The sequence below is a fragment of the Bombus terrestris genome, chromosome 16, assembly GCF_910591885.1.
Source record: "Bombus terrestris chromosome 16, iyBomTerr1.2, whole genome shotgun sequence".
Classification (NCBI taxonomy): domain Eukaryota; kingdom Metazoa; phylum Arthropoda; class Insecta; order Hymenoptera; family Apidae; genus Bombus; species Bombus terrestris.
In genome coordinates this window covers 3300582-3324592 of record NC_063284.1, presented here as the reverse complement: position 1 = coordinate 3324592, position 24011 = coordinate 3300582, and the positions used below count along the sequence as shown (strand labels likewise).

The following is a 24011-nucleotide window of genomic DNA, read 5'->3' as shown; positions in this document are numbered from 1 at the left end:
CTATACTTCTTTTCATAACAATATTTGCAGTTAAAATACTTCAACCACGAGCTAGGATTATACTGAGAAAATAATTCTCATGTTTATTAACAATCCTGTTCACAATTTTGTAAAAAGATGTCAAATATTTATTAATTACACTATATCAGAAGGAAGCATGCAGTTAACAATCCTTCATTTTATATAAATTGGTACAAGATGTAGCAGTATGATTTAGAAGGTCGTGAGTCGATTAGGAACAGTTCGAGGAAACCGTTCCTGGTATTCATTTCCTCAGTAGTCAAAAAAACGATTTCGAAAATAATTAACTGGCGGGGACGAGCTCATTACGCGGCTTAATTAGTTGCCACTGGTATTTGTGTTCCTCGAGACTGCCACAGGAAAGCTTGACTGAATCGGCTACCGAATTATGTATGTCGATGTTCCCGCTTAGAGAACGCGCCTTTTATTAAGTTACCCCGCCTCCGGTTTTCAGCTGGAACCGTTTCCTGTAATACTTTTTCCGTCCAAACTGAAATGTTTTTTTGGCCAAAAAGTATCGTTAATGTCTTAATAAATAAATGTTAATAAGATATTATTAAGAAAATGAGATTGAGGATTAATTAGATTTCTGTTTTTATAGATTATGAAAAGTACCGAATGAGGAAATTACTCTTTTCTATAAAAGAAAATTATAACTGATTAGCAAACTGCGTATTTATGAGGAATTTGAAGGCGTAAAAATGGATCAGCAGCGCATAGCATGCAAAATTATATAAAATATTCAAAGTATACAACTGTCTCTTCAGTTATAGGTGCTTACAAAAATTTAAATTTACATAAATATCCACTTATTCAAATTATACATACGGATCATAGTAGACAAGTTATAATTTAATTAATTATGAAACTTGCAAGATTGAAAATATCTAATTAAATTGAAAATCTTAATATCTTGACTTATACTACTATGATTTTCAGTCTGCCCAATGATACATGGATATGCAACTTTTAAGTAACGTTGTGTTATCGAAGGTTCAGTTAGAGAATGGATGAAAATTTCGTCGGTTTCTATTTTTATCGACATGTGCCTGCGATGAAGTATAACCAGCAGGGTGGTTCCTTTGCCGGTGTATTTACCTACGTCCCATTGGAGTGGCGCAGCCCGTCGCAAAACGGTTTACTGGCCGCGTAAAACGGAGCACCGTGCCATTGGATCGCCCCCATACAGATATATATACATGGTGTGCGAGTGAGGAGGGTGGAGGAGGTGGTGGTCGTACTTGGCACTAACGACGGACGATTCATCATCCTGGGCGAAAACGAAAGGAGTGACAGAAATTGCGGTGATTTAGTAGGAAAAGACAGAGAACAGATGTTTAACCTTTCCACCGTATCTAGCCCCTGCATAGCCTCTATCTGCCTACTCCACCGTCCACCTTGTCAGCTTCCAAACGTTCTTCGTTTCAAGTATATATCTATCTTGTGCTGATTTTTGGACAAGACGAGAAATTGCTAGATACTGGTTGAAACATTAGAGTTTCAAAATTAGGAAACTTATGGTAAACTTACTGATTTATTGGAAATTTATTGATTACTGACTTATTGGAAAAGATTTACACTTATATGGAAAACTTATCTTACTACGTAATGACTAGATATTATCTTCACATGAATCTTACCTTGAAACTTATTTTAAATACTTTTCTGCAGATTTTAATCAACGTAAGCCTAAAGCAAGTTCCTTAAATCTTATCTGATAGCATAATTTTTGAGCGGTTCTCTTCATCGATGAATATATAACATTATCAATGTATTAAATTAAAAAGTCTTCTATCCACGAAACGGAGAAGAAACAGAAGAAGAAAATGAAGTAGAAAAACATAGAACAGTCACGGACGCCGATGGCAGGATTTCCATCGAGTTCTCGCGTTCGTAAATAAACCGGTGAAGCGTGGTGGGTCGCTATGTTTAGGTTAGGTGGTTTCTCAGATTTCTGGGATCACCATGGGAGAATGTGACAGGTCTTCCAGCTACCGGTCGGCTGCTTTACGATCACAAGTACGCTTCCAATTCACTGACGACTGCGTTTTGAAAAGAGAAAAGTAAAGAGATAGTAACTACTCTTCTTTCCCTTCTAAGAAAAAACCTTTCTTTGTCTTGTAATGCATATCTATCTTCGCGGCTTCGTAGTCCCTTTGCACGATTGAATTAATATTATTAACCTAATTCAGTAGTAATAAGATTGGTAACCAAAACAATCAACATTGTACAGGTGAATTTTATAAACTATAAGCCAACTGACTGTCCTATTTGATACGTAATTGCAAAATCGGTTCGTGCGATAGAAATTTCTAATTCAGAACCCGGTACATATCAATGCAATTGGTGACTTATGGTATAGAAGCATCGAAAAAGGTTATTCTCTCGAAAGGAACATTGAATCAGGTAATATATTGAACTGAACTCCTACCTTTAAGTCTTAAACTATTTATACACACCATTATCCAAAATTTATTTCAAATTTTCTCTCAGTGAAATATTATAGATGAAAATGAAACAAACATTACGAATTTAAAATTTCGCCAGAAGAAGTAAGATATCCTTCTAACATGGAAGGGAATTAGCGAAGGCTAGTGAGTATCAGATCAGTTAGTAAATTATTATGCAAATGGTTGGGAGATCTATTTTCTCAACGGAAGCATTAAACTAGGTACCACATTCAGGTAGACCTCTGTCCTCGAATCAACCTATTCGTACAACGCGATTATTCAAAATTTATTAAAAATCCCCCCTTATTTCAACGCTATAAATTAGAATGAAATAAACACAAGGAATTGAATTGAACATTCCGTTAGAAGAAATAAAACTGCGTGTCCTTCTAATATGGAAGGGGAATAGTGGAGGGAATAACATGTCGAAAAGATCGAAACGAACATCCGGTGTATGTTGATTGGCCAAAAGACTGGCGGTTGACATCGTTTTTAGCCAATCGGACAAACTGGGCGTCGCTAGTTGCCGTTTCCTTGCAATAATATTTGCACTGGCTCGTCTAATCCATTAAGCCTGCCATCGGCTGACGTTTGGTAAATTATTTATCGGCTCTCCTCCGATGCTATTTCGTCCCTACTCCGCTTCGCCTGTCGTTCCTCGTCTTTCCACGATGCTTCTTTGAATTTACGATCTGGGAATATCCATACATTTTGCGTCTGAACTCGTTACGAGTTTTCGTGACGTCAGCTGAGCATTACGCGACCATCCGCGCACTTTGAACGTCTCCCGCTTCCGCGATAGAACTTCCGGCGTTGTTGGAACTCTGATGTGGGTACTGAGCGTGAAAGCATATGTCAAATTTTAACACTTGGAGTATTTCTGTAAATACTTGGAATTAGCCCGCGAATTTCAAAGATTATCGGAGATTTGAATTGCATGAGTGTAGAATTCCAAAATTTAGAGTTGTAAGTTTGGAATCGCAATGTTCCTCTTGATCAATGTCTTCACATAAATATGTTCTTTGTAGTATAATATAATTTTTAAATATCAGATACACTAGTAAATTAGAGAAATACTCTGTAATTTAAGAAATTGTTATTTTCACTTTTCATTGATATATTTAATTCGTAAATTGATAGAGGAAGGGATTATCAAGGTACAAGAGAGATTTATATATTCAATAGTCAATTTTATTGCTATTCTCGCAATAGATATAAAAATACTGTACATTAGAAAGTCGTGCAGGTGCACGCTGATAGATAGCATTAAAAAATGCACTTTGGCATCGTTTTAAGGAATGGAAATCCAAGTGTTCACATATCATAGGAAACTTTTTTGTAAAGTTGCGTTAATTCTCACTAAAAATATATCGAAAATTATATAAAAATATCCCAGTGGAGCGTGTCTATCTGTATAATTAAAAAGACCAATCGGTGTAAGTCAACAAATCCAGAATAATTTTAAAGGAAATGTTAAACTTGGAAGGAAAAGTTTTTATCTGACTTAAACTGAAGATCTCCACCGAGGATTTTAATTTATAATTTCTATTCTCATAATATAAATATATTATATATATATATATATATGTATGTATGTATGTATGTATGTATGTATGTATGTATGTATGTATGTATGTATGTATGAGAAAAAATTTTTCGAAGGAATTTTTTCTTCGATCTAAGTTGGAAAAAGATTCTAATATTTAATAAGTTTCGAATATTTACAGTATTTACAACATTATTTGGCGATAATTCGATGAGGAATAAATTATTGCGACATCCGGCCACTTATGATAGCGAAGTTAAAAATGAACTTGGTAAGAAAATATACATGCATTATATAAATATTACAGTCTCTTTGCAATGAGAATGTACAATTTGGAAAGTCTACATGATCTAGTATGTACAGGATGATTTTTGGTTATTTTAGCTGTATGTCCAAGGCACTCGAGATGTTCTTGAAAGCTTATAATTAAAGGGTCTACTATCATAGAAGGTACAATTTATGTGAAAGATTTCATACAGAAGTGAAGAACATTAGCAATCTCGAGTTTTACATTGTAAATTGTTCAAAATTAACATTGGTCATCTAGTGACAAGAAGGCGCTATCATTTGCAGCATAAGTTCTTACATAAGTATAGATTTTATAAACAAACTTACTCGAGATTACTTTACATATATGTGTAAAATAATGTTTCTTTATTTTCAAAATTCTCGTAGTTCTTATGAGATTAGAAGTTATTGAGTAGTCTAATACCACTTCCTTTAACTACATACATGTATGTAATCCATCTTTGGTTCTATCATTTAGCCCACTTGAAAACTAAACAACAGTATAAAAATCTGATACAATCACCGATGCTTTGCAATTGTATATATATCTGCGTGATGCATATTGTTTTGAATTGTGAGAAAATCAGATCCAAGATATTAACATTGTGCACACCTGAATGAACACAGGATATAACATTCAATTTAATGGAAGAGTACTTTGTTACAGGCGTCGTCAAAAATTCCAATTAATGATTTATCATTTTTCAGATATTGAGCATTGAGCCCAGAAGAAGCGAAGAAATCGTGCTCAGTTTTGGTGACTAATTTTATTACCGATAAACAATAAAAAGGAATGCACAGCTACTATATCTTTTTAGTAGAATCTTTGAAGACTGTAGAAAAAGAAGATTATTTTGAATAGCGAAGAAAGCCTAATTTCTTGATTAATTGCGGATAAGATAACATTTTATGCTTGGATTCTGGATCACTTTGGACCTTCTTACAAAGAGAAAGATATTATACTATATTCTTCATTATCAAATATGGATCTTGAAATTTAGTGATATTATACTTGTCACCTAATTTAAATTGCTTAATAACCAATAATACTAATAAATCAAGTTCTTAACAGAAACTTGAAAAGATATAATTATACGGAATAAAGAAAGTCACAATTTTTAAGAAAAATCTTTAAAAACAAGTATTTTTTCATGAAACATCTTCCAAAACTAGTATGGTCTTTCAACGAGGAAAAAAGAAAGAACGGAGAATGGAGAATAGCATTCTGACAGCTTCCCAAGGGGGACACTGATGGCACCTCGTTTGGAGGCAGGCTTTTTTTCACGAAGATTCAGTGCGGCAATAAAGACGCTAGCGGATTTAACGTAGCGTGTCTTCGTTAACCAAGTCAAACGCGGGCTTAACTTTTCCTTCTTGGCTTCTTGGTTTAAAATAACTGTTTGCTTTCGAAGCGTTTCACGTAGAAACCCAGAAACAAAGGTCTAACAGAACTTCCATTCTAACTGTATGATACATATCTGGTCAAAAATTGTTCTCTTCTTTGGAATAAAAGAGAATGACGAAGAAAGAGAAGAAGAAATGTATGAGATTCTGACCGACCTATCGGCGCCAAAATGCTCGTTAATGCTTCTCTGCCGGTTGTTTTGTTTAAGTTTCATCTACCCGTCGGAGCAGTTAGAGCTTGTTTCCACAACGTCGAAACGTTAGCTTGCCACGATCATCGAGGCTCGTAAAAAAAACTCGTAAAATTGTAGCAATGACGCTACTGTCTATCGTGAATCTGGGAAAGGAGAATCGGACGAGTTCAGGGAATTCCTGCTGCTGCTTGTTGTATCATTTTGAAATTATTCTATATATGAATTATTCTACTATATATGTACTATTGTATGTATATATTCTACTATATATGTATAATTATTATACTATATATGTACGTATATAATTTCAATGAAATTTCCAATTGAGAAAATTATTTATATGAATTGGTAGAAATTCCGTGTTAAAATTCAAAAGTCAGGAAAATGCATTATAAATGCCACAAGTTTTCTCCTTATTGTCGACGAGACTATTGTAGAAATTTACATTGGTACGAATTTGTACAAATTATCAAAAGTTGTAGTAGAAATTTCAAAAACAACAATCGACACAAAATTTGTGTAGAATAGAAATTTTATATTCACATTGCTCTGTATCTCTAGTTCGCCATTGCAGAGCACGCGACCTAGCTGACTTTTCATTTTCATTTAGGAGCAGAAGCCTCCAGAATCATAAATTCACCCTAATGGACTGGCCAGCCTTTCGAGAGGTAATGAAAGTGGCAAGAGAAAATCATTTCGGGAATCTCGGCAATAATCGACCATTGAGTGACTTCGTTGTAACGCGGGAGTCCTTCTAATGTTTGTAGGCAAACATCTTAAAAAGTATCCACTTCGACTATCTTTTTTGATAAATTCATTTATCACAGTAATACATAGCAAAATAAAAGATTATAGAAATTATAAAATCATTAAATATTCAAATTTGAAAATTAATCATATATTTCCAATAATTGGATTCATTAAAATTTATAAATGCTCACGTTTACTATAAAATTACAGATACCAAAAGCATCAACTAATGGAGGATACTAATGTAACTATAAGATCATTTTGAACCATTTTCATCATTTCCGACACTTAGATTCGTTAAAATGAATAAACTTCCCTGACCAAATTCCATCAAAGATCAACGACGTAACCAACATGATGATTTTGGAGGATACCTCGTCACATTGACGGAAGCGAGAAGAGATCAGTTAATAAGATGCTGCATACGCTTTCACACGGTGCAGAAATTGCGGAGGAATTGGCTAGCCGGCCAAAGCCACTCCACTGTTAATAGAGCGACGTGGAGGCGTAAATTATTGGCTTACATTATATCGTATAGACCTAACGGTTGATCTATAGCGGCGTAAAGTCGACTGTCGCGATTATATTTCAAAGAGCGGTCAATAAAGCACGTCACTGGCCCTCCACCACGAATAATTGCTGTTAATTATTTATGTACAACGGTCAGCAAGTGTGACAGCATCTCTTCACAATCAAATCTTTGGTTTTTCCATATAGATTGCTTTAGAGAATATAGTACATATCACTTAATAGCGATATGAGAAATAAGAAATTCAATTTTTCATCTTTCACGCGCTAATTGATAGACTAGATAGAATAGCCGTGAAAATTCAAATTCGTCTAGATACAACCAAAGATGTTGAAACTAAATATGACACATGCTTCTTTTGCTATGGATATTTTACATATTTTTACACGTATCGTGCATCCTGTATATTTCAGCATATTCGAATTTCCTATAGATACAAGTATTCACAGTGTACTTGTAATGTCGTCAAACCATCAGATTATATTATCTTCTTCCGATCAGTCGTAATTTCGTTATTTTCGTGCCAGCGAAAATAAGTTCACACTTGACTTTATAATGAACTTGCGTGATTTCTACCCTTTTGTGAAAATATGCTATAGTCTTTAACCTACAATATCGTGCGAGAGACGTGGTATGTTGATTGGGCTAAACATAAACAACACGTGCGAGAGACGCGGTACGTCGATCAGGCCAAACATAAATAACACGTATGAGAGACGTAGTACATCGGTGTTATTGATTTATTATTTATTTCAAGATAATAAATCCTTCTTGTTCAATGCTCAATCGGTAGAAATTATTTATCAAACATCTTGCAAACGAAAATTAGTTGTATCTTACACATGCATTTACATATCAATGGCGACTGTACGATTTGCAAAATTTCGAACGTTGTTGTTGTTTACCACACGGTATTTGAACTTCGTGGAAATTGTACGGCATGGGATTAAATAATCGTCGAGCCATCTCGAAGCTCTGTGTCCTGAGGTTTATGGAAGTATTTACACAGCGTCCAAGCGTTGATTAAGGGGTTTAAGTAACTTTTACCTTGTTGAGCATGATACAGATAGACTTCTCTAGAGATTCGAATTCCAGTCATCTTCCATTCTCCAAACGCTAAAAGCGTACGAGAGTTTCTCGTGGGCCATGTAACTGCACGACGACGAAGTTATTTCTCTGGCAGCTAGGACAGCGCTTCTTGGATTTCTTTCGCCTGGAAGAAGACAGGAAATCGAGCTTGATTAATTCCTTCTGGACTTCATCCTTGGGCCGGTGTATACTGTAAGGAATGAAATTCCGAGTATTGGAACGAGAAATGTCGAAAGTTCAGACTCTCAAATTACGATTTTCGAAATTCCAGAAATATGCAACCGCAAGGATAAGAATGGCAAAATTTTGGCTCCAAAAGTTTAGAATTGTCAGAAAAGTTTAGAATTCTAAAGCTTAGCATTGCAAAAATTTGGAATCCCAAAGCTCAGAATTGTAAAAGCTTAAAATTTTAAAGATAAAAATTGTAAAAGCTTAAAATTTCAAAGGTAAAAATTGTAAAAGCTTAGAATTTCAAAGGTAAAAATTGTAAAAGCTTAGAATTTCAAAGGTAAAAATTGTAAAAGCTTAGAATTTCAAAGGTAAAAATTGTAAAAGCTTACAATTCCAAAGGTAAAAATTGTAAAAGCTTAGAATTCCAAAGGTAAAAATTGTAAAAGCTTAGAATTCCAAAGGTAAAAATTGTAAAAGCTTAAAATTTCAAAGGTAAAAATTGTAAAAGCTTAGAATTTCAAAGGTAAAAAATTGTAAAAGCTTAGAATTTCAAAAGTAAAAATTGTAAAAGCTTAGAATTCCAAAGGTAAAAATTGTAAAAGCTTAGAATTTCAAAGGTAAAAATAGTAAAAGTTTACTATCTTAAAACTTAATTCAAATTCTAAAATTTGAGATCTCAAAACTTACAATTGTGAAAGTTAAAAATCGCATAGTTGAGAATAATGAAAATTGAAATTCCAAAAGCTTGTAATACCAAATTTCAATATCCTAGAAGGTACATACATTCCCAAGAAGAGTTCTCGATATTATTGAAACTCCAAATATTGTAACAGGAAATACTAAAAATTTCAAAGCTTGCCTCTATACATTGGGATGAAAAGTAAAAGAATGAGAGCTGAGGGATCCAAGTTCCGGCGCAAGCAAGTAAAAAGAATGCACGTCGAGACGAAGGGAGAAACGTCATGGGATATCAGTTAAGCAAAGTGAAAAAGAAACATGGAAGAGCGGTATTCGCGGTTGGTGCACTGAAAACGGACCAATCGTCGTCTTCGGGACAGTTAGCGTGTCTTGATATCTTTAGTCACCTGAAGTTATGGTATATCGTCGCCATTTGGTTCGCACTAGATCGCCTTGTACTCTGTCAATCCTGGCTAAGATACTGGACTGGGTTGCTAAAAAACTAATGAAGACACGTTCCCCCCTTGCTACGATATCGACAGAAGCTTTTTTTGCTCCGAGAAACCATCATAAATCTCATAAAGACTCTAATTTTAAGCTAGAGAGAGATACCAAAAAATTGACAACTTTATTTTCATCTTTGTTTAAGGAGACTATGGATGTATAAATTAATGTTGAAATTAGGATAAGAGATCAATGGCTCGAACAATAAGACAGGTTTGAAAACCTTAAATATTCATTTTTAATAATAAACCATTCTAAGAATAATCTAATTTACTATAAAACTTTTTTTAGGTTTCATCACAGATCTCTCAATTTCCATTAATTGAACAACGACAGAAGCTTAATTTATCTTTAGAAACCATATTATAATAATTTCTTCTATGTTCTATCACAAACTTCTCAATTCTCATCTTTATCCAAGATCCATCAACATGCTAAACATGAATTAGGAAACTAAGTAACCTGGACAAAGAAGAAGAGATAAGTTGCTTCATGTAAACAAATGCAGCTTCCCGAAGCTTCGTAGAAACGTTACATCCCCTGTTTGCTCACCTATCAATTTATAAACATTGTTTAGTTGATGACAAACCGAGTCGAGTGAGGAAAGATGTTTACCTGAAGGACTGGCTCTAGAAATGACACAGCTACTTAACATGGTTTCTGACATTCGAATCGGAGGACCACTTCTTCATGGGGGTCTGTTTAATTACGAGGCTACTTTAAACAAACGCGAGCTAGTTTCTATAAACATGTGCTACTTGGCTGAAGAAAGGTACCGACGGAGACTTTGCTACTTACTATCAAGCATTGCTACTTCGATATTCGGATATGTTTAGAGACGTGTAATACACCATTCATCTTGATAACAACGTTTTTGTATCTGAACTGAAACGTTCATGCCGAAGAAATGAACATATTTATTTTCACATAAAAATTCAATATGTTTGAAAGAATATTAAGATTGAAAAATTCGATGCAAATTTATTATCAAATTGTTGTATTACTTTATATTCTTAGTAATTTGCTAACTTTTAGTTGTTTAATTTGGGCCAGATTATTAAGATTTCAGCTCCGAAGATTCTAAGATTCTACTTATTTCAATATCTGAGTTTCAATGTTAGAATCAAAGAGTTTTGAACAAAAAGAACAAAGCGATACTGATTACATACTTTCAATTGCTTTCAAAATACATACATAAATTGAAGGAATGCGAACTAAAACTCCACCGGAAGACTCACCACCATCCTCGCTGTTATCGGTGTTTTCCGTGTTGCAGTGCAACACCTGGAACAGGAAGTCGATATACCTAGTGGCCAGTTTTAGCGTTTGAATCTTGCTTAACTTGTCACTGGGCAACGTGGGTATGATTTTTCTAAGCGCAGCAAACGCCTCGTTCAAACTCTGAGTCCTCTGTCTCTCCCTAACATTTGCCATCACTCTCTGAATGTGTATTTCTTCAGAAGTTCCACTCTTTCTTCTAATACTCTTCGTCGTGGCAGCACTGTTTTCACTATTGCAAGACTTTCTTTTCCTGCCATAATTTTTTTTCTCTGGCTGCTTGCACCTCTGCTCTATATCAGGTTTATATTCAACCGCCTCCATGTGATGGTAACCCTGTTGTGCTTGCCTAGGTGCCATCTCTTCACCTCCGGAGGAGTACATCTGTGGCGATGGTGTCAAATAAAGACTTTGTTCGTGATCTCTGCTATGATCTGATAAGAATCCTGGGGAATTATCATGGGGACGTCTGTCATAGTCGGTCTGAAGCTCCCTCAGGATCTTGCTACTAGGATGTTCCTGATACCTTTTCTCATCAGAGTTTTCGTACATCAAGTAAGTAGGTTCTTGATAGACCACTTGGTGGTGGTGATGGTGAAGATGATGATGGGCTTGATATCCAAGCTCCTCGTCATCTCTGTGTTCCGGAGGGCTACTGAGATCCATCAAATGTTTTGAAGGTGAAAACCTCTCGTAATGATGAGGAGAATTACTAGCAGAGCTGTCAGCGCTATGTGGAATACCAGAGCTGTCGTTGTTATCTAGAAGATAAAGTCCCTGGATCCTCTGCGCCTGAAGACTCACTGGTTGCATATTTGAAATCCACTTTGCAATTATTTTACAACTAATCACCACTGTTGCATACACTGTGATACTATATAACAGTACACGGGGTAGAACGATTGGTGGTTAAGGTTCTCGATAATACGTCTTCGCTCCAAAGTTCAGAGCCGTCTGAAGGAACCGGCCCTCGGACTGCCTCTTCATGTCAACCAGGAACCCCGCCTCCGGCTACAGAACCGTACCCCTACCCTTCACCGCAAACTGCTCCCCTACCTGGCCCCTCTGTCTTCCTAACCTAATCCCTCCCTCATTCTGGGACGGTTTCTTTTATCCGTCGCGTCCATCAGTCCCCACCCACGAGATTCCTCTGTTGGAAAGAAAAAGATGCACTGAAAGGGCGTTTGGGAGGTTGGAGAACGCGATCGGGCATCTACAAAGTTGTAGCCATTATCAAAGAGGTAGACAGACCCGGGAGGGGAGAGACGAGACGGGTGAAAGTGGAATTTGGACACTTTCAGACGATTTATATTTTTTTTCCATTTAGTTCCCCTGATTTATCTTTTTTTTTTTTATAATGAAGTCTCTTCGCTTCTTGGATAAAGAAAGAAGATTCAAGTGCATGAGAGTATAGTTTTGTATTTATGAGATATGCTACTTGGAGGTTTGTTTCATCCGAGTATTTGGTTTTCAGATCTTGTTGATGGAGATTTTATAAAGTTTTATGCGGAATGATTGATGATCTCTCTGTGTTGCCTCGGTGATCTTGATCTGCAAGAGTGGAGAGGCTAAAAGGAGAGAGTACAAGTTGGTTGGATGATATGTGCGAAAGAGATGGTAAGCTGTGAGTAGGGAGAAGGAGAGGAAAGGGAGATATGATGGAGAAGGATAGAGAGCTTGAGGGACGACCCATGTTGAATATTTATATCGTGAGGAGCCAGTGAGAATAAAGCGGGGGATAGCCAGGAACACGCTCCGATGTGCGAAACTTTGCATTCGCTTGGCGCGAAAACACGCGATTCCTTGGCTTCCATTCGTTACTTATCATTATGATAGCGTTCCTTTCTTCGAGTATGAATCTTTCTTCAGACCCCCTTTTTTTTTTAACGCCATACATAAATCGTTTATTGATGCTCATTCAATCGTAACTAGATGATAAGAAACTATCATACAATATCGACTCATCTCTACTAATTCATCTCATCCATTTTCAATATTAGCGTCCATAGTCAGCATTTTTTACAATTATATTCTGCCAATTCGCTTCTTTTATTATTTCTCTATTTAATCCTTATTAGGTTTAATTATCCTGATCAGTCTAATTATAAACCACCCCTAAAGTATCAATGTACCTCTACTAATCCGTTTCGTACATCTTTTTAGATTCGCTTTATCCTGGAAACTGCCTGAACATATACTCCTCCATGCTCTACACTTGCATACATACATAAAGCAAGCACCATAAATCTTCTCAAGCAACAATGGTGTAACTCGAGGCATCAAGTATCGGCGCCTAGGTTCGCAGACGTTTTAATCGAGGGTAGGCTGAGATTGGTGTGTTTTCGCGGATTGAAATTAATGCATCAGGCGTGGAACGATTGAAAATCACGCGTGGAAGAGCACAACTCCAGCGTGGCGAGGTTGGGTGATGGATGACCAAGCTGGATTGCCGAGACGTGTTTGTTGTGACGGACGAAAGCTCTTTTGAAGGTGTCTATAAATTCCGCGTTTCGAGCTTCCACGGGTTCCACGGTTTTCCTACACGGTGCCGTGATTTACCATTCCCCGTCCAGCCACGCCTGCGTAAAATTTAGTTGTGGGGGTGGCGACTAAGCCAAATGAATCTCTAGATTCCTCCTTAATCAGGAAAATCTGCTTACGTTAATTCCAAACTTTTACTGTTTCATATTTCTTCTTGTACGTTGTTTCGGTTAATGTTTTACATATAAGTAAGGTATATAGTCTCTTTGTTATTTTTAATTTAAATATCAATCTAAGTCTCTGTAACAGCAGTTCATGTAATTTTCTTCTAAGTTCGAAAGTTTCGTTTCCTCAATTTATTTTCTCTAATATGTTATTCATCCGTTTACAGTTTCTTTTTACATATAGCGACGAATAAGATCTGGCATCGACAAAGATGAGAAATTTTTCATCAATGTTTGGAACAGAATTTTCTCATAAACTGTTACACATATTACAATGAAAAGTACACAAAGATCCGTTTTCAATGAAACGTACGTATTGCCTCTGTAGACTTAATTTCTAGCTTTATTATCAATTTCTTCCTCCATTACGATCTTTCACAACTAATAACAAAAATTCTCATTTCAAAATGGAATTCTCATCTCATTCTCATCTTGCAAGAACATAACCTCAAAGAGTAAGCGCTATTACATTAAAATACTTGCATGTCGTCATTAATAGGTGTTAACCCAAGGTAGCAATCTATAGAGAGACTTTCGAACGTTTGAGGAAGTCTCAGAGCAAGCGTCTGGGTTTGTCGTCAACGTCGGAACACGTTTATCGAAAGTGAAGACATTAGCGCGGCTTCATCGTCTCTCCCGTTCACTTCTGGGAAGCGAAACGACCAAGCAGAAAATCCCGGATCCTGGCTCGTGGCCAACTGAAAATCAGATCGCCAATAAAGAGGCCGATAAATAACGCGGCCAAACACCAAAATAATACTCGTTGCTGATCAAAGTCGAATAACTCGCGGCGTTTTCCTGACCCCTCTAACCTTCCCTTGCGGCTGAAAACCTCGAGGGTTTTGGCCACCGATCGACCTGATTTTTTGACAGTTCTATGCTTGTACATACAGTGCCCCGTGAAAGTATGAATTATTACAAAGACTCGACTTATCATAGAAAATATTTATGTACACACCAATTATGTGTGTTATATAAAACATCTTAAAGTATCATTATCGCTATAAAGAGACACGACTGTCGATTGTATTGGCAAAATGAAACCAATCTGAAGATTTATATAGAAATCACGAGATATTTATTGTGAACATATATTTGGTACGGAAGTAGTTCGCATTAATAGTCAGCATAAATAGCCACCATCATAAACATTTAATAGGCGTCAAATGTGGCTCCATTGAATATTCAGGCTTAGTGATATTAGGTTGTTCAAAAGTTTAAAAAATTAAAGAAGATAAATCTAGAGCTTGAATTTTAACCATCTAAAATAAAATAAAAGGATTAAAATATATTTTAAATATTTGGGGACAGGAGAACAAATTAATGTGAATTTGAGTCACCTAACATTGTAAGACATTAGGGTATCTTTATTATTTCTGTTTGTTTCTTCTCCTTAAAAGCTATTTTATTATTTAGAAATGAGAATAAACGTTTCGCAACGTAGTAAAAGATACTTCAAAAATTTGTAGGAGACGAAATTAAATGAGCATCGTTATTCAGGGTCTCCTGGAGGAGGGCCCATCTACGCAACACACAAGGGGTTGTACACGTGCGTGAGTTCCTGCCGCACGCACCGTTTCACGATATTAACGCGGGCTTAATTGCGCGTACTGGGGCGCATTTAATCGGTGCACATGCGAATGTGTGCCTCGTCGTGCACCGCTGCAGGTTAAGAGTCTTCAGAGGCTCCTTTTTCTGCCAACGACTACGTTTTATGGCTTCCTTCCTTGCGCACGCTTTCGTCGAAACAAGTAAAACAAATTGATGTATATTCTTCTTTGTTTTCTTTATCTTTTTCTATCTCTTCAAAAAAGGTGGTTCTATTTTTCTGTATATATATGTAAAAAATTGTTTAAAAATACCAAGTTTCATTCAAAAAGTAGATTACGTTTCATCTTCAAGAATTATTTAAAAATTCCTGGTTTCAAGATTAGGCTGAAGTAAGCAAAGACGAATTAACGATATTAACAAATTCCTAAAAAATGTTAAAATCATAAATATCAAAGTTGTAAATATCAAAAGTTTTATATTATTCCAATTACATATTTACTGTGACAGGTCCTTGGTATTCTTTTAATTATGTTAATATTTTAGGTGATATGACTGTTATAAAACACAGTGGGTATTCAAAAAGTTGAGCAATACTGGCAAAGGTGATCAAAGGTAAGGTGACTATTCGCATAATCTCTGAGAGAGAGGACTTCTTTCAGATAAACAGTTACGTGCACGTATTTCTACCTGTTACTGGATGGTGCCTGATTATAGACAAGGGTCGTTCAATGTAGTTCCTTGGAGACAGCACAACGTCGCTGTAAATCCGATTTGATGGAAATTTACGAGTCACTTTGTTTACACTTGCTGCATTTTGCAGTGATTAAGGTGTTCCGGCGTACCAGGTTGAATTCAGCCACCAGCAAAACAATTAGCACCTGGTGAGTGGCGAACATCTTCTGGGACCATGGTAGTCATAAAACGGCGCCGGCACGTCTACGACCGTCCAGCCGTTATGGCGGGGAATCCCAAGGAGCTTATTCCGAAGTGATAGCGTTTGAAAAAGTGAATTATGAATCGATCGAAGGCGAATGCGGTGAATTTTTATTGAAAATTTGCGAAGGAAAATATTTCTAAATGTACTTATTGCTGCAGGTTATTGATCAAAGATTAATTTACATTTTGCAAATCTTCCTTATTTTAAAAAAGTTGCTCTCAAGTTGCATAACATATAGCTTTCTAGCCTACGGACGTTTATGCTAGCCTGTGAAGAATGGGCGGCGTACATTGTGGCAATAGGCGTGGAATAATGGTCCATGTGTCGTTAGTCGAGTCGACCGTGCCGTTTCTGAATTGCATTTACGAGCAGAACGGAAACCCGGAACATGTGTTCGCGACCTGCCGAAAACTCGCTAGTGCAGGCACGTGTTTCTTTACAGGCAAAAAGGTAAAAGACGAGAACTTGTCCCAGGACATCAGCATGTTTTTCCTGTCATTCAACTCTTCTTACGCGACCATCCATACTTGTGTAATTAATGAACAAGTTAGGAATAATATCTTCATACTTGAATTTCTGGAAAATGTAACATTAAATAACTAATTTAATGGCTAATCCAGAACAGCCTGCAATTGGTAATGTGTAATTGATATTTGCAATAAATGCAATTGATTGGTGATAATAATCGAGTATTGAGTATTGTCTATTCTCATTCAGTCAAGATTATTTCAAATTTGAGGCCATCGTCGGTTCATATTATTATATCACCATTACAAGAAAAACTAATCTGGGAAAGTTTCAAATAAATATACGTTTGATTATACTAAGCATAACTTTTCAGTAATTTTATTAGCAGTATAATAAGAATCAATACCAATTAAATTGATGCTTGTAATTAAGCTAGGAATCATTTATAGGAAGTTAAAAAAATGTGAAAATGTATAGAATGTGAAATGCACAAATCATTGTTTAGATTATATTTCTTCGTCTGCGTTTACAAGAAATATTAAATTTGCATAAAAATTGTGAACTGTAAAACAGTATCGTTAATACATTTCTATACTAATTTCTATTTCATTCATCCATCAAAGCAACTGCTGGTCCTTAAGGACGATACTTAATCTTTATTCATGAAATTCATTCATAAGATTTATCAAATTTCCAGGTTGTGTACGTGCCCGAAGACTATGCAACTTTTCTACCTCGGGCTTATTGCTGCTGCTGGGGATGACGGTGCCGCATGTTCGACACATGGCGAAGGCGATGGCACCGGTGCAAACATTGTAGAAACTATCTGTCGGCGTGGATCGTAAAGGCAGCGTTTATAATGCGCACGGCCTAGCCCAGGGACACTTTGTGCACATGGGCAATAACGTTAGCTGAGAAGCCATAGGAGATATTGTCGTAGTAGATGTTTCAAGTTTACGGACCGAAAACCGACGAGCAGTCATTCAGTTCGTGAATCAAGATCTTCGTCTTCCAGCATGTCCATCGTTCATTGTGATTAACCTCATCGTGGATGCATTTAGCCACGTTGTAGGGATTTTACTATGTGTAGTTGAACGATTGCTGATGTTCAAAATGATGTTCAGCTTGTTCTTCAGTTATTTTCGGACATTTCTATTATTACTGAATCGTAGGTTTTGTTCAAGTCCGATCTTCTTAGGTAATATCAGTTTTAACGTATCTCTTCACTACCAAATTTGATTAGTTTAGTCCTGTATTAATAGTATGCTGTTTATTAAAAGTAATGGTTATTGGAAATAGTGGCTGTGTTAACAATAGAATTAGTATTAGAAATAACACGGTTCATTCTAGATCGAACTAGTCAAATTTGATACTGAAGAGATTTGTTAAACTTGGTACATATTAACTATACCGGTCCATTACATTGTTTCAATTATTTAACTTGTCTGTTAATCTTGTTAATTTCTCTAGATCGCTTGTAGAATTGCGAATTTAAAACAATTTGTAAAACTGACGCCGTTGATGTTGTTTGATGATAATCGTAGACGAAGCAGCAGGTATATTGAAAAGACTTGGTAGACTGTAAATATTAAAGCAAGTCACAGTAAAAGACTTGTAATCCGTATTGCGGATTAGGAACCTAGAAAAATATTTGCTTTTAAAACAATAGGCAGATTATTAGCTACTGGTTTTCTGATGTTCGCGCATACCGTTATCTATATATCTTGCCACGTGCTTCACTTGGCTTGGCTGACACTTTGGCACAAACTGAAATGTTCTTTATCTTTTTCGCAAGGAAACAGTTTATATAATTGGATATAGTTATGAACATTTACAGATATAATTATGAACATTTTGTAGATTATATCAATCAGTTTGAATTTATTCACTGACAGAGTACAAATAATTTTATGTTGTTTTGAAAGATCGTCAAACAAAAAAGATAAATATTGATATCAGTATTATAACAGTTTCAGAATAACTTGTTGCCAATAATGACGTATAATCTATAGAAGCACAGCATGAAAGGTAAAACGGGAAGAGTGGCGCGGTTAAGTACTTTTATTAGCAAGTCAAGAGGATCTACATTGTGAGAAGCACTTGTCGCCATTCAAGAACCATAAAGACCATCTGACTCTGGTCTCGTGCCTCCTTTGAATCCTGTTTCCTTCCTATTCAACAAGACCACTTGCTTTCTTCCTTTCTGATGAAAATTCGAAGCATCCTCTGGATAAAAAATATCCTTCTCTTCTGATATTCTTATTCATAAAGATTATTTCACGGTGAAATATACAGATGAAAATTGTCTACTTTACATTATTCCTAAGCTTTTTATACTTCTCTATAAGACAAAATTAAGTTAGATATCAGCCAGAGTCTCAGACTCATGGTCTCAGAATAAACATTTTTATTGTAATTTAATTTATTATTTTTTAGATGTTTTCCTAGAATTATGGGTTCTGCGAAGGGGTAGCTTTTTTCACGAGGGACTGGCTTCTCCCTCTCTCTCTCTCTCTCTCTCTCTCTCTCTCTCTTTCTCTCCCTCTCTGGCTCGCGCTACCTGTTTGCACTGGGCGATCCACCTTCACTGACCTTTCTGCAATCCTAGTGAACACATGTCAGGATTCTGCCAGTCATATAAACTGGAGAAATTTGGCGAGCACGTGCTGATCATATGGTACGGTGCAGGTTTAATGAAATTCCAGTCACGTTGCTTATGTTTCCTGTATTGCTTGGCAATTATTCTACGATCCCAAAAATCTGGAAGTGTTCTTGAAACGGCACGGAGATTGCTTGCATAAATAACAGGAGATGTGCTTGCAAAAATCATAGGAAATGTACTTTTGAACATAATTTTTAATTACAAATTATGGAGATTACTAGTATTATGATTTACCAATTAAACAGTAGTACTGAGCTTATATATTATTCTTTTTTTGGAACAGTTTTTGGCTGGAGAATAATTCTGGAATTAAATATTTTAATTTTAGAATATTTTTTATATATTAAATGTTAATCCTAGTATTAAATATTAACTTTGAAATGTATTCAAATGAAAAATTAATCCTCCACTACATTAAATACCAATTCCAGAGTAAAGAAGAATATCAAGTAGTAAAAATATCCAACTGCCTACATATAATTTCTCACATGCCTGTTTTCTTTGTAGGAGGTTCTTAAAGATCTAAGGATTAATAAAGGTGGAACATCCGCAGAGCTTAGAAGGATGCTCCGCTAGCTCTAACAAATATGTTACAGAAAACTTAACAATGAAAGTGATTACCCTCGTAGTGGTTGGCTACTAATAAGCTTTCGTTGGCCTAAGCTGATAGGTTATAACGACCAATTTAGAGAAACTTAGAAGATTACGTGCTTTTACATTCCAGAAAGAAACAATCAATTGTCACCAAAAGCAATTAATTATCAACTTTTTAATTAACATTCTCTACAATTGGTTCTTAACATGTCCAATTTTCTATATTGATATCCTAGGTATTATTAATAAATTTCAGGAATAAAATACATAGAAATAATAATTCAAACTCATCGATAAAAGATACTGTTCTCCTAGAAAGCACGGAAACGTACTGAATGTAATAAACTGTTGGTACTTGGGGAAATACGTCTTCCGCATAATCGCTACTTTTGGAATACAAGAACTATTAAAGTTTCCTTAATCCAGCTATGTGTTGTTAACAAGAAAGAGAATTCTTTAAAACTGACCATAGCTACGTGACAGGTACAGGTATATGAATTTACGATAGCTGGTTTTCCCCAAGTACTACACTTTCTATGTTTAGTTCAGTTAAATATTCGACCGTTCAAAAAGTTTTAGTTAACCTCAATAAGTTTTTCGCTAACTAATCAACCTACAAATACAAGCAGGGAGATGATAATTGAAATTAAAAAGGCGAGATATAATCACATGAATTGTTGTATAGATTATGTTCAAAGGAGAAAATTATCAATATATGTTTAAAGTGATGTGAGATTATTACTACACGAAATTTGGCGATAAAAGAGGTATGTAATGAATAGTATGTTATGAGAGGTAATAACGATTAGACGAATTTTCTATACATCATATTTAATGGAATAATTTAATAAATATAACGATAATTAATAGATGCTTCGATGAACTCGTTAAGTGATTAATCAATCTCAATTGACAGATTGATTAATTAGATTAAATGATCCAATGAATTTTTGTATAGGTTATGTTTAACAGAAGGTTGCGAAATTGTTGAACATACTGTTAAATTATTTTCACGATATTTGGCAACGCAAGAGATAATAAGTAGCGCGTTATGGGAGTCATGATGACGATCAGGGTGGTCCTCTCTCACGGTTCGAGAAACCGCGTTCTGGAACCGATGTATACACGGTGCACGCGTCGTCAACGGGGACGTCTACGTCGCGTCGTGGATGCCGCGCTGCCAGAAAGAAAGTCGACTCGAAAATCAAACAAACAGCCGACGACGCCGCGTTTCTGCACTTCCGTCGTCGCCGTTTGTTTATTGTCGCTGAGGGATCGCTGCCCTGGTGATCCGTGTACCGTTTAATGCCGCGTTTCACACATTATGTAATTGTTTCACGCGCCAGTTACATCCAAAATCATTTATTCAATTGAAACAGTTATCTTCGATAATGTTAACGGTATTATCTTCTTTGAATCATCTTCTACTTAATCCCGTTCTTCTTTATTATTATTAACGAAGAAAATTAATAATAGTATAGCTCGATGAAGTTTGATAAGGATGGAACAGATTTCACGAGATTTGCTTCGTATGTTAAATTTTGAATCTGTTTTTAGAAAGATAATATCGATGGAAGAATTCGATAAGCAAGTATTTTTTAAAGAAGATGGTAAAAAAGCGAAGAAGAGATTAGGCTGTAAAGAGAAGAAATCGTGAAACGTCGATTCTTTACAGCCCTGTAAGACGGACCTAATGAAACGTAATTCATTCCCATGCACCTTGAGGAGACATCGTCTGGCGAACACATGTCCCCATTGGATTTTATCCATTAGGAAAAAGTGCGCCCTTCGTCGCATGACATTGGCCGCCGTCGAACATTGAAACTCGAACTCGCTAATTCTCCAGATGCTGGCTCGACTCAAAGGGTTATTAAACATATTTTTATGTTCGTGTCAATGGAAATATTTAGACCCCCAGGGCGCCATCTCAGCGTCAAGTGAGACTAAAATTATATATCTTAATTTAATTAGGTAATTTTAAATTAATGATTAAGTTTAGTATGTATATATATAATTAATATTATAATGAATATTAAACTGATTCACTTGAAAACATTACCAAATATTGAACATATCCTAGGAATGAACAATATTTATTTATCTTTTGTTCTTACTAAACATTTCTTCAATGCTGTTTATGTTATAGTAGCAACCTGTACAATATACTATACTACAATATACCTATTTTGTAATGAGAATTTGTTAAGAAAGAGATTCAACAATTCAAAAGCATTTTCCTATAAATAGATGAGTATTATTAATAATATAATGAAGAATATTTATGTAATCTTTCGTGTATTTGTTAATGGAATATAAATCTAATTTTTAACAGAGTTATCCTGCTACGGAGAAAATGGATAGCCGTCGGCTAGACAAATTGAGGAAAACAGTTGTCTGATAGTCACATCTGTTCCCGGATTATGAGCACGATAAATTTCAGCCTGTGAAGCTAACAGCCGGATTAGCGAGCGTTGTCGCGGTGTCAACGAGGTGCTTTCACCTTCTATCTTGTAATTTGCGAATCTTACATTCTTCTCTAATCACTTCACTACAATAAACATTATTTATGTAGGAACTAACGTCCACATTTCCTTAAACAATTGCTATACTATTCAATTATATCTTCTTTACAAAAATATTGATCAACAAATTTGTTAGATTATCCATATTTATCTTAGCATAATTTTCGATCATTTTTAGCTACAATTTTGGACAATTATGATATTTATAAAAATGTATAGCTTCCGTTTTATTACATTTTGATGCCTTCTCGTAGAGTCAAGTATAAGAAGTACGATCTTTTGAGAACGTCGATGTCGCAAGAAGACCGGAAATGAAAGAAAACAGTGGGTACTGTTCGCAAACAGAGAAGCTCGTCAAGAGTCCCTGGACTTATTGTCTTCGTTGTTCTGCCACGGCTACCTAACGTGCATGTGCGGATTCTGTACGTATTTCAGAAATGCCTACTTCAAACACACGTGTTCGCCATCAGGTTGCCCAAGTGGTTGCTTGACCTTCGCATTTTTACTTTTTGAACTCTTTCTATTAGATCTCTCTTTTATCTTGCAAAAATGATTTATCTTCGCTATTAAAGTATCAAAAATTCCAAGAAGGATTCTTCTAACTAATTAATTAGTTAATTAATTTCATTTTTGACAACTCTCTAAATCATACATGCATAAATTGTTATTATTGCGACTTGAAAGTTTTAGAAGATAATAATAATACAACAATCACAGTGAATTTTCTGATGCTAGATTTTGTAAGAAATTATATTTTATTTTCCTAAATAATGTCTCTGATAATTACGCTTATCAGTAAAATATTTTATTTCCATAATACGTTTATTTAATATTTTTATTTATGAAACATTATTGTATTTATGAAACATATTTCACAGGTGAGACATATTTATTACATAAACATATGTATTTATGAAATATATATTTTATTTATGAAACATTATAATTTCACCTAATCCCAATCATTTTTATGTAGACGATTTTTTTGAATCGAACAAGAGGTCAGAGGTGACCACTGGATGGACTCCGGATTGAATTTCCGAATCAACGTCTTCGAGGAGGTATTAGCCCCACGTGAATACCGTGGTCCCCGATGTCGAGGTCGTGAATTGGAAAAAAAAGGGCCTCACGGATCGTTGTGGCCTGGTTGGGCCTCTGGAATCCTCAGTGGGGGTCCCACGGATGGGTTCTTTCGTTTTTCTTTCGATCCCGGAGGAATCATTGTCGTTTCCTCCACTCAACGCTTTCTTTCAACGTTTTCTCATATCTCCAGTCTTTTTCATATCGAGCAAGTATTTCCTAACATAATTGATTAACAATTGCTATAACCTACATATATCTAATACAGGGTGAACGATATATAGCTGACTAATTTCAAAGTCCCATCATTCCGGAACGATGTATCATTTTTTGTGCCGCACTAGAAATTATGTTATGGATGCATGGCAAAGTAAACAAGAAGCCATCCATCAAGGATGTACACAGTTCTGATGACATCACACTTGATATATTGGAAACAAATATGAAGTGGCATTGCAATTTTACGAAACGAATTTATATTTAATAAAAGCAATGAAGAAATGTATATAATATATATATAGAATAGGCTTCTATTATAGTGAAAAATCTTTAATATAAAAGTTACTAAAATTTATGCTGTATCAGTTTTA

The 24011-nt window shown here is 35.6% G+C and overlaps 1 protein-coding gene and 4 long non-coding RNA genes across 12 annotated transcripts; 3 read left to right on the top strand and 2 right to left on the bottom strand.

Moving 5' to 3' along the window:
* Nucleotides 1-1931: 1931 nt before the first annotated feature.
* LOC125386493 lies at nt 1932-5417 on the top strand. Of its 3 annotated transcripts, none has more exons than XR_007226693.1 (4): nt 1932-2040; nt 2255-2427; nt 4199-4467; nt 5014-5417. It is a non-coding gene; the product is annotated as an uncharacterized LOC125386493 (long non-coding RNA). The 3 variants fall into 3 exon arrangements; XR_007226692.1 differs by having other exon boundaries at nt 1959-2084; XR_007226691.1 differs by lacking the exon at nt 1932-2040 and having other exon boundaries at nt 2084-2427.
* LOC100651863 (protein twist) lies at nt 3647-12272 on the bottom strand. Of its 3 annotated transcripts, XM_020868071.2 has the most exons (3): nt 10863-12272; nt 8230-8395; nt 3647-8164 (listed from the first exon to the last, which is right to left on the bottom strand). In XM_020868071.2, exons 1-2 carry the CDS (start codon nt 11713-11715, stop codon nt 8259-8261), a joined length of 990 nt encoding a protein of 329 aa, XP_020723730.1. In that variant the 5' UTR covers nt 11716-12272; the 3' UTR covers nt 3647-8164; nt 8230-8258. The 3 variants fall into 3 exon arrangements, with proteins under 3 accessions (XP_020723730.1, XP_012175103.1, XP_003403107.1); XM_012319713.3 differs by having other exon boundaries at nt 3647-8395; nt 10819-12272; XM_003403059.4 differs by having other exon boundaries at nt 3647-8395.
* Nucleotides 12273-12418: 146 nt separating this feature from the next.
* Nucleotides 12419-15418, top strand: LOC110120193. The gene is made up of 3 exons (XR_007226695.1): nt 12419-12519; nt 13066-13392; nt 13775-15418. It is a non-coding gene; the product is annotated as an uncharacterized LOC110120193 (long non-coding RNA).
* Nucleotides 15419-17057: 1639 nt separating this feature from the next.
* LOC125386494 lies at nt 17058-20254 on the bottom strand. The gene is made up of 2 exons (XR_007226694.1): nt 19460-20254; nt 17058-19379 (listed from the first exon to the last, which is right to left on the bottom strand). It is a non-coding gene; the product is annotated as an uncharacterized LOC125386494 (long non-coding RNA).
* On the top strand, nt 20187-23956 carry LOC125384637. Of its 4 annotated transcripts, none has more exons than XR_007226690.1 (5): nt 20187-20302; nt 20393-21790; nt 21966-22309; nt 22596-22763; nt 23318-23956. It is a non-coding gene; the product is annotated as an uncharacterized LOC125384637 (long non-coding RNA). The 4 variants fall into 4 exon arrangements; XR_007226688.1 differs by having other exon boundaries at nt 20261-20586; nt 21377-21790; XR_007226689.1 differs by having other exon boundaries at nt 20266-21756.
* Nucleotides 23957-24011: the final 55 nt, after the last annotated feature.